Source organism: Momordica charantia, assembly GCF_013281855.1.
Source record: "Momordica charantia cultivar OHB3-1 chromosome 11 unlocalized genomic scaffold, Mcharantia_2.0 BLBB01000011.1, whole genome shotgun sequence".
NCBI classification, from domain to species: domain Eukaryota; kingdom Viridiplantae; phylum Streptophyta; class Magnoliopsida; order Cucurbitales; family Cucurbitaceae; genus Momordica; species Momordica charantia.
In genome coordinates this window covers 4835269-4851021 of record NW_028275159.1, presented here as the reverse complement: position 1 = coordinate 4851021, position 15753 = coordinate 4835269, and the positions used below count along the sequence as shown (strand labels likewise).

The 15753-nt window shown below is 33.9% G+C and overlaps 2 protein-coding genes across 5 annotated transcripts; both read left to right on the top strand.

The window, feature by feature from the left end:
- Nucleotides 1–1183: 1183 nt before the first annotated feature.
- Nucleotides 1184–3552, top strand: LOC111009332 (uncharacterized). 3 transcript variants are annotated; one of them, XM_088120008.1, is made up of 8 exons: nt 1184–1382; nt 1552–1669; nt 1872–1993; nt 2180–2230; nt 2461–2580; nt 2662–2781; nt 3084–3220; nt 3409–3552. In XM_088120008.1, exons 2-8 carry the CDS (start codon nt 1628–1630, stop codon nt 3414–3416), a joined length of 600 nt encoding a protein of 199 aa, XP_087976134.1. In that variant the 5' UTR covers nt 1184–1382; nt 1552–1627; the 3' UTR covers nt 3417–3552. The 3 variants fall into 3 exon arrangements, with proteins under 3 accessions (XP_087976134.1, XP_087976137.1, XP_087976135.1); XM_088120011.1 differs by lacking the exon at nt 3409–3552 and adding an exon at nt 2937–2996; XM_088120009.1 differs by lacking the exon at nt 3409–3552 and having other exon boundaries at nt 2937–3119.
- An 830-nt stretch (nt 3553–4382) lies between these two features.
- Nucleotides 4383–15254, top strand: LOC111009378 (uncharacterized). 2 transcript variants are annotated; one of them, XM_088120007.1, is made up of 19 exons: nt 4383–4496; nt 5735–5876; nt 5951–6107; nt 6327–6443; nt 6604–6730; nt 9686–9807; nt 10082–10141; nt 10251–10370; nt 10478–10597; nt 10680–10821; nt 11930–12118; nt 12280–12435; nt 12512–12618; nt 12736–12826; nt 13471–13612; nt 13693–13849; nt 14050–14166; nt 14696–14822; nt 14940–15254. In XM_088120007.1, the coding sequence occupies exons 1-19, from the start codon at nt 4398–4400 to the stop codon at nt 15183–15185; spliced, it is 2538 nt and encodes an 845-aa protein (XP_087976133.1). In that variant the 5' UTR covers nt 4383–4397; the 3' UTR covers nt 15186–15254. The 2 variants fall into 2 exon arrangements, with proteins under 2 accessions (XP_087976133.1, XP_022138135.1); XM_022282443.2 differs by lacking the exons at nt 4383–4496; nt 5735–5876; nt 5951–6107; nt 6327–6443; nt 6604–6730 and adding an exon at nt 7620–9539.
- The last annotated feature ends 499 nt before the right edge of the window (nt 15255–15753 follow it).

The following is a 15753-nucleotide window of genomic DNA, read 5'->3' as shown; positions in this document are numbered from 1 at the left end:
TATAAATTAAATAATTGGTTCAAATCCAAAATAATATTAATTATGCACCCGAGGTGTTGGCGCAGTGGAAAGAGGCCAACACCCCAAGATCCAGGTTCAAGCCCTCCTTGAAGTAAAAAAGAAAAATATTAATTATTTTATTAACATAAATGTTATAAATTTTGTATAATTATTATTTTACAATATTGTATAATTTATAATAATATATTTTATATTTTTTTAAAAATTGTAACGATAATTAAATGAGTTTATAACGTGAGATAACATATTTATCAAAAATTTTATATTTTTAATGTAATTGTGAATTATAAAGTCTAAAATTTAAAATCTAAAAACACATAGAAACATTGTTTTCCAATTCATTTGATTTGAATCTAGAAATAATAAATAGATTGAAGAACCTATTGAAACTCACTTTCCATCCACCATTTTTCGAGTCAAGTGTCCCTAGCTAACAGTTTTGAAAATTATAATTTTATCCTTTTAACAAATTTAATATTTGATTTCAGAAAACTATATTTTATTTTCTATTTTGTATGGTGTAATGCAACTATTTGTTTTTATATAAAAAATATACCATAACTTTTTTTTTAAATTATGATTCATGGTTGGAGATACATGTCAATTACCGCTGAACTATGCTTGGTTTAACTACTATAATAATAGTTTCTCCTCATATTTAAAGATTATTTATAATAAACTTAAATATAAATTGAAATTGAAAGCATATAAAATTTTAATATAACTATCATTAAAAATGTTAAAAACCATCAACAATAAATTGTGCAAAATTTTATCAACGTGTCTAATTTAGTCATTACAATTAAATCACATAAATTTAGTATTAATTTATTAAGCACAATAACTTTCATTTTCATACTTAAAATTAAAATTGATCAAACACAAAAAATTTACTCTACATTATTACACCTGATTTTTTAAAAAAATACAGTTAACAACAATTATTTTATTTTTAAAATCCAGAAACCAAGCCAAAGTCTTTTGCTTCGTGGCCATTTTTGTTCATCTTGTGTAAATTAATTTAGTAATAATAATTGAACAAATTTAAAATTCTACGATCTATTATTTTACCATCGCGAGCGAAATAGGCTCATCATATCTATTCAGTAGCATTATATAAACTTAAAAAACTAGTAAATTGAAAATGTTGCCTTAGCGTGGCTAGCACCACGATCCATATAAATATCAGATCACCGCGCCAGTTTCGCGCTACTCTAAATTCTAATCTTCGGCGTCAGAGCAAAACGATCTCAATTCTTTAGAGAATAAGAAAAGTCATTGTACAGTGTGATAATCGAAATCCATTTGATATCTAAGCAGGAAGTGAAGAGACACTCCGTTTTATTGTTCACAAGAAATCGGTATGCGTATTCGTCACTCTCCATGCGTTTTTCTTCATCTTTCACTCTTTGAACTCTTTTTTTTCTTCTTTCCAGATAATCCGAGTTCACTCGGATGAAGATTGCGATACTGCACAATAGTTCTTAATTTCTCTTGTTTGAGTTTATATTTTGCTATTTGATCTTCCAGTTCATTTGATTTTACGAAATTTCGAACTTCTACCGACTTTTGCTGCTCGAGAAATTCCAAAATTGAAGGTTTCACAATGTCATCCACGGGGGTGCGGTTGCAGATACGAGATCGTCATGTAAGTTAGTTTTTCCATTTTGTTCTGATTATGTGAAGATATTTCAGAAGACAATTACGAAAGGGAAAATTGTATGTATATATATATATATTGATGAGGCTAAAGATTTCGGGCTTTTTAATTTGAAAATTGAAAAGAAGAATATTGTAATTTCTGTCGAAAACTCTCCAGATTATTCCTTATATATTCATGCTATGTGCAGGTGGTGGTGGATAATGGAATACTGCAACTAACTTTATCAAAACCAGACGGAATTGTCACTGGCATACGATATAATGGCGTTGACAATCTGCTTGAAGTTCTTAACCCTGAACATAACAGAGGGTATATGTAGTTACAACTGTCACACCTCTGAAATTATTTTAATTAAAATGGGGCGACAAGTCCTTATAGGGAAGTATCTGTTTAGTAGTAAGTATTGTATGTGGTTCTGGATACGTTAAGTTATCTTTTTTTGTATGTTCTCTTGTTCCTTTATAAAATTATCTTATTTTTATCAATAACATTCAGGTACTGGGACCTTGTTTGGAATTCTCCAGGAAGCAAAGGAATATTTGACGTGTATGGCCTTTCCTTCTTCACTTACTAATTATTCTGTATAACTCTTGGAAATTAAATTTGTTGGTCAAAGAAATTGCCTTTCTTTTTCTTGCCAATCAGCTATTAGATTAGTCCTTGCTGATACTGGGGCATTTATATCCTCAATGTCCTCTACTTTTTTTAGCATTTGATTGGTTTTATTTATTATTATTCTATGCTTTCACGTGAATTGAGACCCAATTACCATACAGGATTAAGGGATCAAGTTTTAGGGTTGTAGTGGAAAATGAGGAACGGGTAGAGCTTTCTTTTATGAGGATGTGGGAGCCCTCCCTCGAGGGCAAGTTTGTTCCTTTGAACATAGACAAAAGGTTTGTCCTCAAATTTTTTTATCAATGTACTCAAACCTTTGGAATAACCACTTAATCGAGTATTCCTGTTTTCTCTTCTAGGTTCATAGTGCTACGTGGTTCCTCTGGATTCTACTCTTATGCAATCTATGAGCACTTGAAGGATTGGCCTGATTTTGATCTTGGTGAAACCAGGATCACTTTTAAGCTCAGAAAAGACAAGTGAATATACTTGATCCTTCTCAACTCAAGTCATTTATGATTTCATTGAGACTCAGTATAACGGTGATTAGTTGGTCTTTGATTATAGTGATGCTTCTTGGAATATGATCTTTTTCCCATTATTTTATTTTTACTTTTTCTTTCAAAATGAACAGCTTTAGAGAATATCCCAAGGAAGATATTTTGTAGATTCTAGCTTGGACTTGCATATCCGGGTTGCTTAATTCTCTAAATACACCTTAGTTGAGTTATTTTCTTTCATGTCAACATATTATTCACTAGAACAAGGCTTGAATCAATAGGTTTCAGTACATGGCTGTAGCTGATAACAGGCAGAGATTCATGCCGCTGCCCGATGATCGGTTATCTGGAAGATGCCAAACTTTGGCCTACCCCGAAGCCGTCTTACTTACTAATCCCAAGAACCCTCAACTCAAGGGTGAGGTACTCTTGGACAACTCTTCTCTCTTTAGGAAGTGGGCTGGTTCATTGATCTTTGCCTAGTGGGATGACTCAGGGTTTTTTACTGTACATGTTTTATCTTGATTTTCAAATTCAAGGTAGAGATGATTTCCAACTAGGTTTTGATAGAATCCACTTGCTTTCATATGATCATTTTTCGTTTAGGTGGATGACAAATACCAATACTCATGTGAAAACAAAGACTTAAAGGTCCATGGATGGATATGCACCAATCCACCCACCGGGTTTTGGCAGATTACACCCAGTGATGAGTTTCGGTCAGGCGGACCTCTTAAGCAAAGTCTAACATCACATGTGGGACCTACAACCCTTGCTGTAGGTGACCCAACACCACTAATCATATTAGTTTCTTTAATTGTCTTGCACATTGATGTACCATGAATTCTGGAGACCTTGTGTAACAAGTAGGAGTTCTGGTGATTCTCATTTTTCATTTTTACTTGCTCTTTTAGATATTTCTTAGTGCTCATTATGCGGGACAAGATTTGGTGCCAAAATTTAGAGCCGGTGAGCCATGGAAGAAGGTTTTTGGCCCTGTTTTTCTCTATTTTAATTCCACGTCAGTTGGAGATGACCCATTTTGGTTATGGGAGGATGCTAAAATACAGGTTTGATGCATTAAGACACTCACATTTTTTCCTTTTATGGATGACACTGTGTCAAGACACACAATTAATTATATGATTACCAGATGATGACGGAAGTTCAAAGTTGGCCTTATAGTTTCCCTGCATCTGAGGATTTCCCGAAAGTGGATCAACGGGGTACTGTTAGTGGTAGACTACTGGTTTTTGACAGGTAGGCATTTTATACTCGTAAATGTCCCTTAAGAAACATTTTTATGACATTCCTAAACTTTATTTCATATTTCATTCTTAAGATTTCTATAAAAGCTTAAAAGATAAAAATGTTACTTCAGTGAACATTTTGTTAAGATAGAAATTTGGAAAGAGAATTCAAGAAACCATACCCCTACTTTTGTAAAACTTAAGAAAAGAAAAGGAATGGATTACACCAACTTTTCAAAAACTTTAAATGAAAAACGATAAACAAGAAACATGATGTTATTAATTAGAACCTCAATTTGTTTAATTTTCTGGCTTAGTTTATGTGCTTGGACCTTTGTAATCAAAATGTCTAGGTATGTTAGTCAAGACTATCTGCCTGCCAGTGGAGCCTTTGTAGGATTGTCTGCACCAGGAGAAGTAGGGTCATGGCAGAGAGAATGCAAGGTGATTAACTTTTTGTTTCAATTCCATAACGAATATGATAGTGAAGTAAAGACTATCCATTATTGTCTACCACCAAATGAAAATCAAATGGCCGCCCCCTTAATTTCACGAATGAAGGTCAAAGTCAAACCTGTAATTTTACAATTTTTTTAGCATATTAGTTTTTCGTTGCTAGAACGACAGGATATTGCACCAGCAATTAAATGATGGACCCATGTCCTATGATATCATTAAGATAGCTGTTTGATTTTCACACACTTGAAAATTTTCATTGTTGAGCTGAATATTTATTGTCTTTTAAATCCAAGATAGTGAAGCTTATCTTATAAAGAGATACTTCATTGCGCATGTGTTATATTTCTGGGATTTGATTGAACAACTTTCTAAATTTCCAAATATTTCTAATACCTATAAAAGACGTGTTATAGCCCAGAAGTATAGACATCCTCTTATTGACATTAAGGGAAAGGATATAAAATCCACAGATGTTTGAAGGTTTGTATCTCGCTCTCTCTAATGAACTAGAAAAAGACTCTTCTAACTTTGCTTGCAGATTGTACCACTTTTTCTTACTATATAATTTCCCCACCCTTTATCAGTTATCTAACTCCACATTCTTCTGTTGACTTCACTATAACGAACTACTTATAGCAAAAGACTATCCTGCCCTCCCTGGGACCACCCTAACTTACCACAGTCTACTAACCCTCGGAATTATACTGAAATATAAGAGGATACAAGAATATAACAACTCCCCAAGTATTTGAGGTACTTAGTTGAGTATTCTCAAGCCTAAACCTACTAAATTGTTGCCTACCTTCCTCTCCCCTCGCTTACTCTATTTATAATCAATTCCTACTAATAAGCTCCTTGGGGTTATTACTAATTTGCCCTAATACCTTAATAATATTTCTAACTACCCGAGTAGCATTCCTAACACCCTCCTTAGCTTTATGTTTCATCCCCCTAGGATAAGGAAAGCGAATAAGTGGTCTCGTGTTTCTATCAAGATGGTATTAAAAAAATTAGCCAAGTAATATGGTGGAAGAATGAACATAAAGCTCCTTTTGTTCTAGACTTTCCTCATTTATGAATGGTCAAGCTTAAATGGGAAGAATAAATTTATTTCACTCTTTGAGACTCAAACCTTTTAACAACATTTTATTCTACGAACCCTTAATATTATCTGGAAGGTTAAATCACATGTATGCTTTAAAAGAATGTACCCTTCTTGTCAGGGATATCAATTCTGGACTAGAGCAGATGATGGTGGTTATTTTACCATCAACCACATACACGCTGGCGACTATAATCTATATGCGTGGGTCCACGGCTTTATTGGAGATTATCGTTGTGATGCTCTCATTAACATAAACCAAGGTATCATTTCCTGTATCTGTAATGATCCTTCAATTTCTCTGTACACAATTATAGTATCCCAAGTTGAAAAGCAGGATCTTGCATTGAAATGGGCGACCTCGTATATGAACCTCCAAGAGATGGGCCCACACTTTGGGAAATAGGCATTCCTGATCGCTCTGCATCTGAGTTCTATGCTCCTGATCCTAACCCGATACATATTAATAACCTCTTTGTAAACCATCCAGACAGGTAGCCCTTTTTCAGTTTTTCTATAATTCATGATTTAAATGAACATGAACTTGATTATTATGGTCCATTTTTACAGTTTCTTTCACAGTGCTTCTAAATAGAAATTTGAGTTCTGTTACTGAGGATTGCAAAGTGTTAGTGGCAAATCAATAATTTCTGTAGAACTTGAGGGATCCAAGTCCAACTAAAGCTAAAATCTCTACCATTTATGCTATGAAGGTTCCGGCAATATGGATTGTGGGACAGATATGCTGAATTATACCCTGACGAGGATTTAGTATACACAGTTGGCACAAGCGATTATAGTAAAGATTGGTTCTTCGCTCAGGTCCCAAGGTAACATCTCTTTTGCTATCCATTGCCTCCAACCAAGGACAACACCGACTGATAATAATCGTCTTTAAACCCACAGCTGTTTCTTCTCTTTATTAATGGCTATGGTCGTTATATGATCATAAACATGTCTTGTATTTGTCAACTATAACATGTATTTCAGGAAGACAAACAGTAACGCGCATCAAGGAACTACTTGGCAAATCAAATTCAAACTCGATAGTGTGGATCACAAGAGTATGTATATGCTACGAGTCGCGATTGCATCTGCAACTCTTGCTGAATTGCAGGTAAGATGCTATACTATTAGCAATAACATAAAATGCTTAACATTTCCTAAATTATTTGTTTCTCTCTTTTGCTTTCCCTCTTTAGGTCCGGATTAATGACCCGAGATCAAAGCGACCTCTGTTTACGAGTGGGTTGATAGGGAGGGACAACTCAATTGCTAGACATGGAATTCATGGACTTTATTGGCTTTACAGCGTGGGGATAGCAGGCTCTCATCTTGTTGAAGGAGATAACACGATCTTCTTGACTCAGCCACGCTGCACCAGCCCTTTCCAAGGTATCATGTATGATTACATCCGTCTGGAAGGTCCCCCAACTATGTGATTTATCTTTACTAGCTATTTTCTATTGCCTCCCTTCTTTGGCTTGACTTAAAACTCTCTGTTGCCTGAGATATCTTTGATATTTTATATGTGCGTATTAAATTATTTTAGAGTCTTTCTCTAGGCTTAGTTTGAGAGATTGTTTTAAAATCAATTTTCTGATCTTGTCTTCGAAACTGTTTTGGTAGATGCAATGGATCGAGTAGTTTTTTAATGTTAGAAGAGTTAATGTGATCTTGAAGTTAATATTCACAATTGTATGCATATGATATTTTTTAGAACATCACATTTTGTGAAGAAAAAACTTGGCTCCTGAAGATTTATGATACATCTGGTTAATGATATGATCCAATAATAAGTTAACATGAGTTGGTTTTGAGATTTTTCTATTATTTTATTAAAATTTATGTCTCATCAATATCTCTTCAATATATTTTTTACTTTTTAAAAAAACTCATTTCTCCTCCCTTCTTTTCTCATCAAAGATTGTATTTGAAATTGTTGGGAGAGAAAAAAGGGGAGGAGAAAAGTCAAATGAGTTTTTTAAAAAAATAAAAGAGATATTGAAGAGATATCGATAAGATATAAATTTTAATAAGATAATAGAAAAATCTCAAAGTCAACACATGTTAACTTATTATTAGGCTATATCATTAATCAGAAGCGAGCGTTGTTTTAGGAGCCAAGTTTTTTCCTACAAGTATTTCTCATCCCTAGTGCACTTAAACAAGGATTCTACGCCTCGCTTGGGGTGGGTCCCTACGGGCCACGTTCCTATGAGAAAAAGTAACACTTCTAGACGCATTGTCCTGTGGGGGAAGAAAAGTTTGGTTATATAACTATTATTACTCTATGTGGTCCAAATTTGTTGGAAGTAGAATTTGCTCTCACCAGAGGCTAAAATTTATTCTTATTCAGATATAGCAAAACTAAAATTTGTTCTTATTTGACCATAACAAAATCCAATGGCAAGAAGTAGAGTTTGCTCTCATCGGCAGCTTAATTTTGTTCTTATTCAAATATAGCAAAATTTTATCACCTAGAAGTATTAGTTGACGTGGTGATGGCCAAATTTTATTCTTATTCAAATATAGCAAAACGTATTTACCAGCCATTTTCCCCTTGGAGGCCATTAATTAGCATCATTTATCAGCCATTTGGCGCCGGGGAAAAAAAAAAGAACAACATGAAATGTTTATAATTTTGAGACTCCAAAACACTTGGATCCAATGCCATATAATATTGTGATGGTAAGCATATTCGCATTCTTATTTATTGTAAATAATTCTCAGCAACAAATTGACCTGTGGGATGCTCTTTTTGTTCTTGGGAGGGTGTCATGCATGAACCATCATGCCATTAACACTCCTCTTCTAACTCTAATATTAATTTAATCTTCTCTTAAAATTGTCCTACCAAATAAATTACCAAACTCTTAAGGAGGAATAAATCACCTCTCAACTCAAAAGTTTAAGCTAATGGTTTGGGTAAATTTAATTCATTTATTAGAATTTTGAACGAGAGAAAATATGTGAAAAATCAATAAAATAAAAATATCCAACATTTAGTCAGAGTATCAGCTTTACTCAAATTGATAAGCTAAGCCTTGACACCTACTCCTTCATGGGAGAGATTTGAACTTCAAAAAAGAAAAAAAAAATACAATGAGACAGTATATTTTTGGTGGGATAAGAATTGCATTAATTAGTGGTATTCTGTTATACTTTCCTTTCCATTAATAAGATAGATAAATATAGTAATTTGCTGATCCCATAGTTAATAAATATTTATTACACCCACTAATTGTGCATAGTATTTACAACTAATGAAGGAATCAAAATGAAAATCACAGCAATCAAACAGCCAATTTTCAAATTTAAATTTACTCATCCACAATCAAATTTATTCACTTGCGTCGTTCATGCGCCAATCACTACATTCAAAACAGCATTTTCTCATTTGTATTTCCTTTGCAGGTTGAAAATGTCTAGATTCTATACCAATTATACTTATTCTCTCTCTCTCTCTCTCTCTCTCTCTCTCTCTCTCTCTCTCTCTCTCTGTATTATAAATTTATAATTTATAAGAAAGTGGCGACAAAAGTAAGAAGTTCACGGGGGGAAATGGTTTGCCTTTTAGATCAAGTAAGCAAAGCCCAGCTATAAAGATAAAAAATGTTCCTTCTAAGTTTTCTGTAGTGCCTTTTGTACCCATCCTTATTTTACGTTCGAGAAATCAAATAATAATGTCAAAAAAGTCGAGACACAACATGAAAAACAGCACCGTTTTTTCCCCCTCAAATTTATCTGCGCCTCTCACTTTTTTTTGCCTCTGCTGTTCTGTTTTGTTTTACTTTCACGCGCCCTTCATCTCTGCAACAACACAACCAGAAGCTTCACGGCGGCCGTCTACCGCCGCCGCCGGCGGTGGGCTTGGCCTCGACGTCTCGGCGCCTCCGCTGCAACTCCGCATTCACGACCAACATGTAATTTCGCTCAACTCTATGCTCTCTAATGCTTTAGTTTTAAAAATTATGAAAATAGTCCCGCATTTAGCTAGAAATTAATAAAATCGAAATATTTCGATTAGTATGAGTTCGAATAATTAATAACATATTATTTGTATTGGTAGATTGTAATGGACAATGGCATAACAGGGGTAACATTGTCAAACCCAGAAGGATTCGTCACCGGAATACGATACAATGGGATCGAAAACTTGCTTGAGGTTGGCAATGCTGAATATAACAGAGGGTAATTAACTCTAATTTTCAAAGTTGTTAAAGATTATCTGGTAACTTCTTTTTTTTTTTTTTTTAATTTTCGGGAAAACTTAGTCAAAGTTTTAAAAGAATAAATTTATTTTTAAAAGTTTATTCAGAATTAAAACTGCTTTTATTTTAATGAGAAAAGAGGTTCATTACAAAAAAGAAAACAGATTATATACAACAACTCATATTAACTTAATTTACTTATCATTTTCACTTATTAAAAAAAACTCGTGTAAATTTTTGGGGTGAAATTGCAGATATTGGGACATTGTTTGGAATGTCGCAGGAAGTTCGGGAACCAAGGGCATTTTTGATCGGTAAGGCTCTTTTTTTTTGTTGCCATTTTCGAGCTGAAAATTCCACTTCTTACTTACTTTCTGTTGTTCATAAATCAAAATTTGAAGTACTTGATTTTTGTCAATGCAGAATAGAAGGAACAGATTTCAAGGTAATTGTGGAAAATGATGAACAAATAGAGCTCTCATTCACCAGAACTTACAATTCATCCACCGGAGCCAATCTCGTTCCCTTGAACATCGACAAAAGGTAACCAAACATAAAAAAAATCTCGAAAAAAGGGAAAAAACGCTCAGAAATTGTAAGCAATTATCAAGACAATGAACGATTAAGGGCGAAATCTTGTTGTTCTCCAGGTTCGTGATGCTCCGCGGTTCATCAGGATTCTATTCGTACGCCATTTACGAACACTTGAGAGAATGGCCTGCGTTTGACTTTGACAACACGAGAATCGTATTCAAGCTCAGAAAAGACAAGTAAAGAAATCGGACCTTTTACTTTGAATTTGGGAATTAAAATTGACGAAGAATGCATGTGGATAAATTTGTGAATGATTAGGTTTGGGTACATGGCTGTAGCAGATAAGAGACAAAGATTGATGCCTTCGCCGGACGATCGGAGGCCACCGCGAGGGCAAGCCCTTGCTTATCCAGAGGCCGTCCTCCTTCTGGATCCTGTAGAGCCACGGTTCAGGGGAGAGGTGCCTCTCTCACACATTCTCCTCTCTCTCTCTCTCTCTCTCATATGCCTAAAATATATGTTTTACTCTGTTTTTCCGATTTAATTCCTACTATTTAAAAATTTTCAAATAAGTCTTGCTCATATTGGCGAAAAAAAATTAATTAATTAACATTTTATATTTTAATATTTAACTAGCTTATAATTGGTAAAATGTTAAAATTGGATACATATTACTTATGAAAATTTAAAGCTTTAAAAATAATTATTAGAATCTTGAAATTTTTGTCTTTTTTTTTTAAATTTTGATGAAGAATTAGAACACTTTTTATCTTCTAAATTTCCATCCATTCAATAAATAATCTAGTTAATTTTAAAATTTCCATCAATTTAATAAATATTATTTTAGAAAAATCTATCTAGTCAATTTTAACATCTACTATAATGAGAGACTAACTTGAAAAATGTTAAAACATAATGGAATAAGTTGACCTTTTGTAAATAATAGAGACTAAATAAAAAAAATACTCGAATATGGGATATTAATGCATATATTTATTCTATTATATATATATTAGAGGAATTATTTAAATGTTAAAGAAAATAAAAGTTTTGATAAATATATTATTTTCATATCATAAACTTATTTCATTTTTTTTAAAATTAAAACATGTAACATATACTATATTATAAATTATATGATATTGTAAAATTATAACTCTACAAAATTTATAACATAAATAATTAACAATAAAATTTATAACATAAATAATTAACAATAAAATTTATAACATAAATAATTAACAATAATTTAGATTGAATTAATATTTAGTTAATAATTATTACCGGTTAAAATGTATTATTAAACACAAAATTTTTTTAAATTGACAATAAATTTATAAATCTGCAATAAAAATATATCCGAAAATACTAAAAATATAAAATTCAACTCTGTTTTTATTGAATATATTATTTATTTATGTATTGGAATCACCAACTATCCTTTAATCCTAAAACTAAATTGAAATTACAGGACTAGCATGGTAATCTAACTATTGATATTTTTATTTTATTAGTGATAAGAAATATAATATTGTAATTTACTGGACAAGTCCCGAATCCCGATGCAGGTGGATGACAAGTACCAATACGGGTGCGAAAGCAAAGACAGCCGGGTTCACGGGTGGATATCCGCAGGCCCAGGCCCAGACCCAGACCCGCCCATTGGACTCTGGCACATCTCTCCCACCGAGGAGTTCCGCTCTGGTGGGCCCCTCAAGCAATTTCTCACCTCCCATGTCGGCCCCACCACCCTTTCAGTGAGTCCCGCCCCCGCCCCCCATGAACGCGATGAAAGCTTTTCAATTACGCTTGCAAAATTGAAATTTACACTGATGATTGATACTGATTTTGAAGATTCCAATTCCATTATCCCTTTTTTAACTAACATCTCCGATGAATGTAATTTTGCATTTCTCAGGTTTTTCATAGCGCTCACTACGCAGGAGCAGATATGGTAATAAGGTTCGCAACTAACGAGCCATGGAAGAAGGTTTTCGGTCCTATCTTCATCTATCTTAATTCCTTGCCTGAAGGGGACGATCCTCTTAGACTCTGGGAAAATGCCAAAGAACAGGTACGTAATTTTACACGGACGGAAGTAATGTTGATGAATCGATAAGCAATGATCCAAATTAAGTTGTCATTTTCAGATGATGGTTGAAGTTCAAAGCTGGCCTTACAGTTTCCCTGCTTCAAAGGACTTTCTCAAATCAGATCAACGAGGCACTGTCAATGGCAGATTGATGATCCGGGAGAGGTAGCTTATTAATTACCTGTTCTGTTCGTCGCGGTACTGAGAACAACAAAATAACATAAATGAGGATGGATTTTTTTTTTCCTTATTTGCTAAATTTCATTAATTCGACCTGCTTAGATATGTGAGTGATGAATCCGTTCCTGCAAGTGGTGCATATGTCGGGTTGGCACTTCCCGGAGAACTTGGCTCCTGGCAAACAGAGTCTAAGGTACAGCGAGAAGGGCTTATTATTATTTATTAAATTTAATTTATATTAAAACTCAAATTAAAATAAAAAATTTAATTGTAGATAATTGAATTAGTTATTTAACGATTTTATATATAGTGAGCCCAGCATTGACTTGGAATTTGGAGGCTATTTTCCAAAAAAGTTAACTTTTTGAATTGATGCAAAAATTCACCATCATGGGTGGGTCAAAGGGGCTAGAGTTATTTGAGAGATCATTGTCGGTTCGGTCGGTTGGTTTGTCGGAAAACCAACAAGGCTATATATTTCTATTTCAAAGGTATTCCCATCTTTTTCATTATTTCTATTCAATTACTCTGTATATATTGTTTTACATTTTCAAATTCTCTTCCATGTTGAGGGGTGAGAGTTTTAAACCTATTGTCTTAAAACATTAAAAAAAATAAATTTAATAGGTATATTATTGTCGGTTGGTCGGAATTTGGGGGTGCATGACCACTGACTGACCAACTTGTCGGTTCTGAAAAAGGAACCGACAACTGAACGGACAGACCAAGGAACACCGACATCGGTTCGATCGGTTTTGATCGATTGGATTGATTTTTCGGGTCTCTTTACTCACCCCTAATGATCTCTGGCTTTCTCTAACATGTTTTGCAACTCAGGGCTACCAATTCTGGACCAGAGCAGATAAAGATGGCTGTTTCTCTTTAAATAATATTCTCACTGGCAATTATAGTCTTTATGGATGGGTCCCTAATTTTATCGGCGATTACCAATACAATGCTTTCATTACCATAACCCCAGGTTTTAAAACTCTCTTCCATCATTATTTTCACGCTTTCCTTGAGTGTATAATTAGTACTGTAATTTCATTGAGTTTGTAGGCAGCGATATCAATGTGGGTGAACTTGTTTTTGAGCCTCCAAGAGATGGTCCTACATTATGGGAAATAGGCATTCCTGATCGTACTGCTGCAGAATTCTATGTTCCTGATCCTAATCCAAAGTATATTAATAGACTTTATGTCAATCATTCAGATAAGTAAGTTCTTGGATTTTCAATTAACTTCCTGTACCAACTTTTTCCTTTTCGAGAAGTAGCTTAGCTTGTTGGAGTGTTATGCAGTCTATCAAATGATAGTCATATTATTTTATATTATATAATGTTTAAACGTAACAGTTCTATTTCAATATTTTAAATTTATATTTCAATAATAATTTACTCTATCATTATAATGTCAGGTTTAGACAGTATGGATTATGGGAAAGATACGCAGAATTATATCCTAACGAGGATCTAGTTTACACTGTTGGCCTTAGTGAGTACAGAAAAGATTGGTTCTTTGCACAAGTCACCAGGTATCCCTTCTCTAGATTGTTCTTGCAGTTTTTATTGATTTTTGTGGCTAAATAATATTTAAAAATTGGTCAGTTATAGAAGTGAGAAATGCATTCTTTCATTTTGCTCTCCGCAGTAACGTTCACCAATGCAGAAATGAATACTAATTTGGTGAACATGCTCACATTTCTTTTACAATACAGTATGTATCATTAAGTAATATTGTATGTTGTACGTCTCCTTTGTCTATTCCCGAGTTTTATTTTATGCATTTTTCGTTGATTTATGCTGTGTATTCTCCAATTCTGGAGGCGGTAAATAGATACGTTGTATTTTACCATGAAAATCTACTGGCTAACTTACAATCAAGCTTGGGGTTCTCAGGAGAGAGTTTGAGTAAGATTTACCAAGCCATCAAACTTGTGAAGTTGAGGATTTTGTCTGACAATTTGATACTTTCTTATTTCTTGTTATCATTCCTCTAAAATTGCTGTTTGACTGAATTGGACTGGTAGATACTTTGGCTATAACCATTTTTTTGCAATGTAGGAATATAGGGGACAATAAATATGAAGGAACTACTTGGAAAATCAAGTTCCAACTTGACAGTGCAGATGCACATGGAACATATAGACTGCGCCTTGCATTGGCCACTGCACATGCTGCAGAATTACAAGTATGGAACTCTATCTTTGTCTTATATTCGACAACCGATGACACGCCACTTTTTTTTCTTTTCTTTCCAGTGTGTCTTCTTTTTTCACTTGAAACTAAAATATATTGTTACTCTAAGGTTCGACTGAACGATGCACACGCACTTCCCCCATTATTCACAACTGGATTGATTGGGAAGGACAACACCATAGCTAGACATGGAATTCATGGTCTCTATCGGCTGTACACTGTTGACATTCCGGGCTGTGAGCTTGTGGTTGGCAACAATACAATTCTTCTTACACAAATAAATAGCAACAGCCCTTTTGTGGGAATTATGTATGATTATCTTCGTTTGGAAGGACCCTTAACTTCCAAAATGTAAATAATTCGATTGAACTTTCACAGATTCATTCAATGAAATTCTCCTTTTATCTGGCAAAGGAATTCTCTACTCTATGTGCTTTTATTGGTAGGACAGTGAGGCCAATAAATGCCCTAATCCTAGACCGATAACTATATAATAAAAGATATATGCAAGAGTTAATAGTGGTCTACCCCAAATGTACTACATCCATTTTAATTACTACCAGAGAAATTTTTGTTCTTTAGAACTACTGGAAAATAATTTTCCTTTCCCGTCAAATTCTCAGAGTTTACCTATATATTGAATTGTGTATGAATGATTAGTTTGTGTTAAAGCAACAATTAAGACATCACAAGACACAATATTTACCAATATAGGTAAATTTCATTTATTTCACTATGAATATCATTGGATGTATATATGTGTTGACTATCTAATGTTTATAGAGCTCAAAGAAGGCCAAAGCGAGCATAGTTCAGTTGTGAGTTCGATCTTCCACCCCACATGTTGTACTAAAAAAAAAGAGGGTCACGTATTTAAAAAAAAGAAGAAAAAAAGTTTAAAGAGGGCCACTAGCACCAACTAG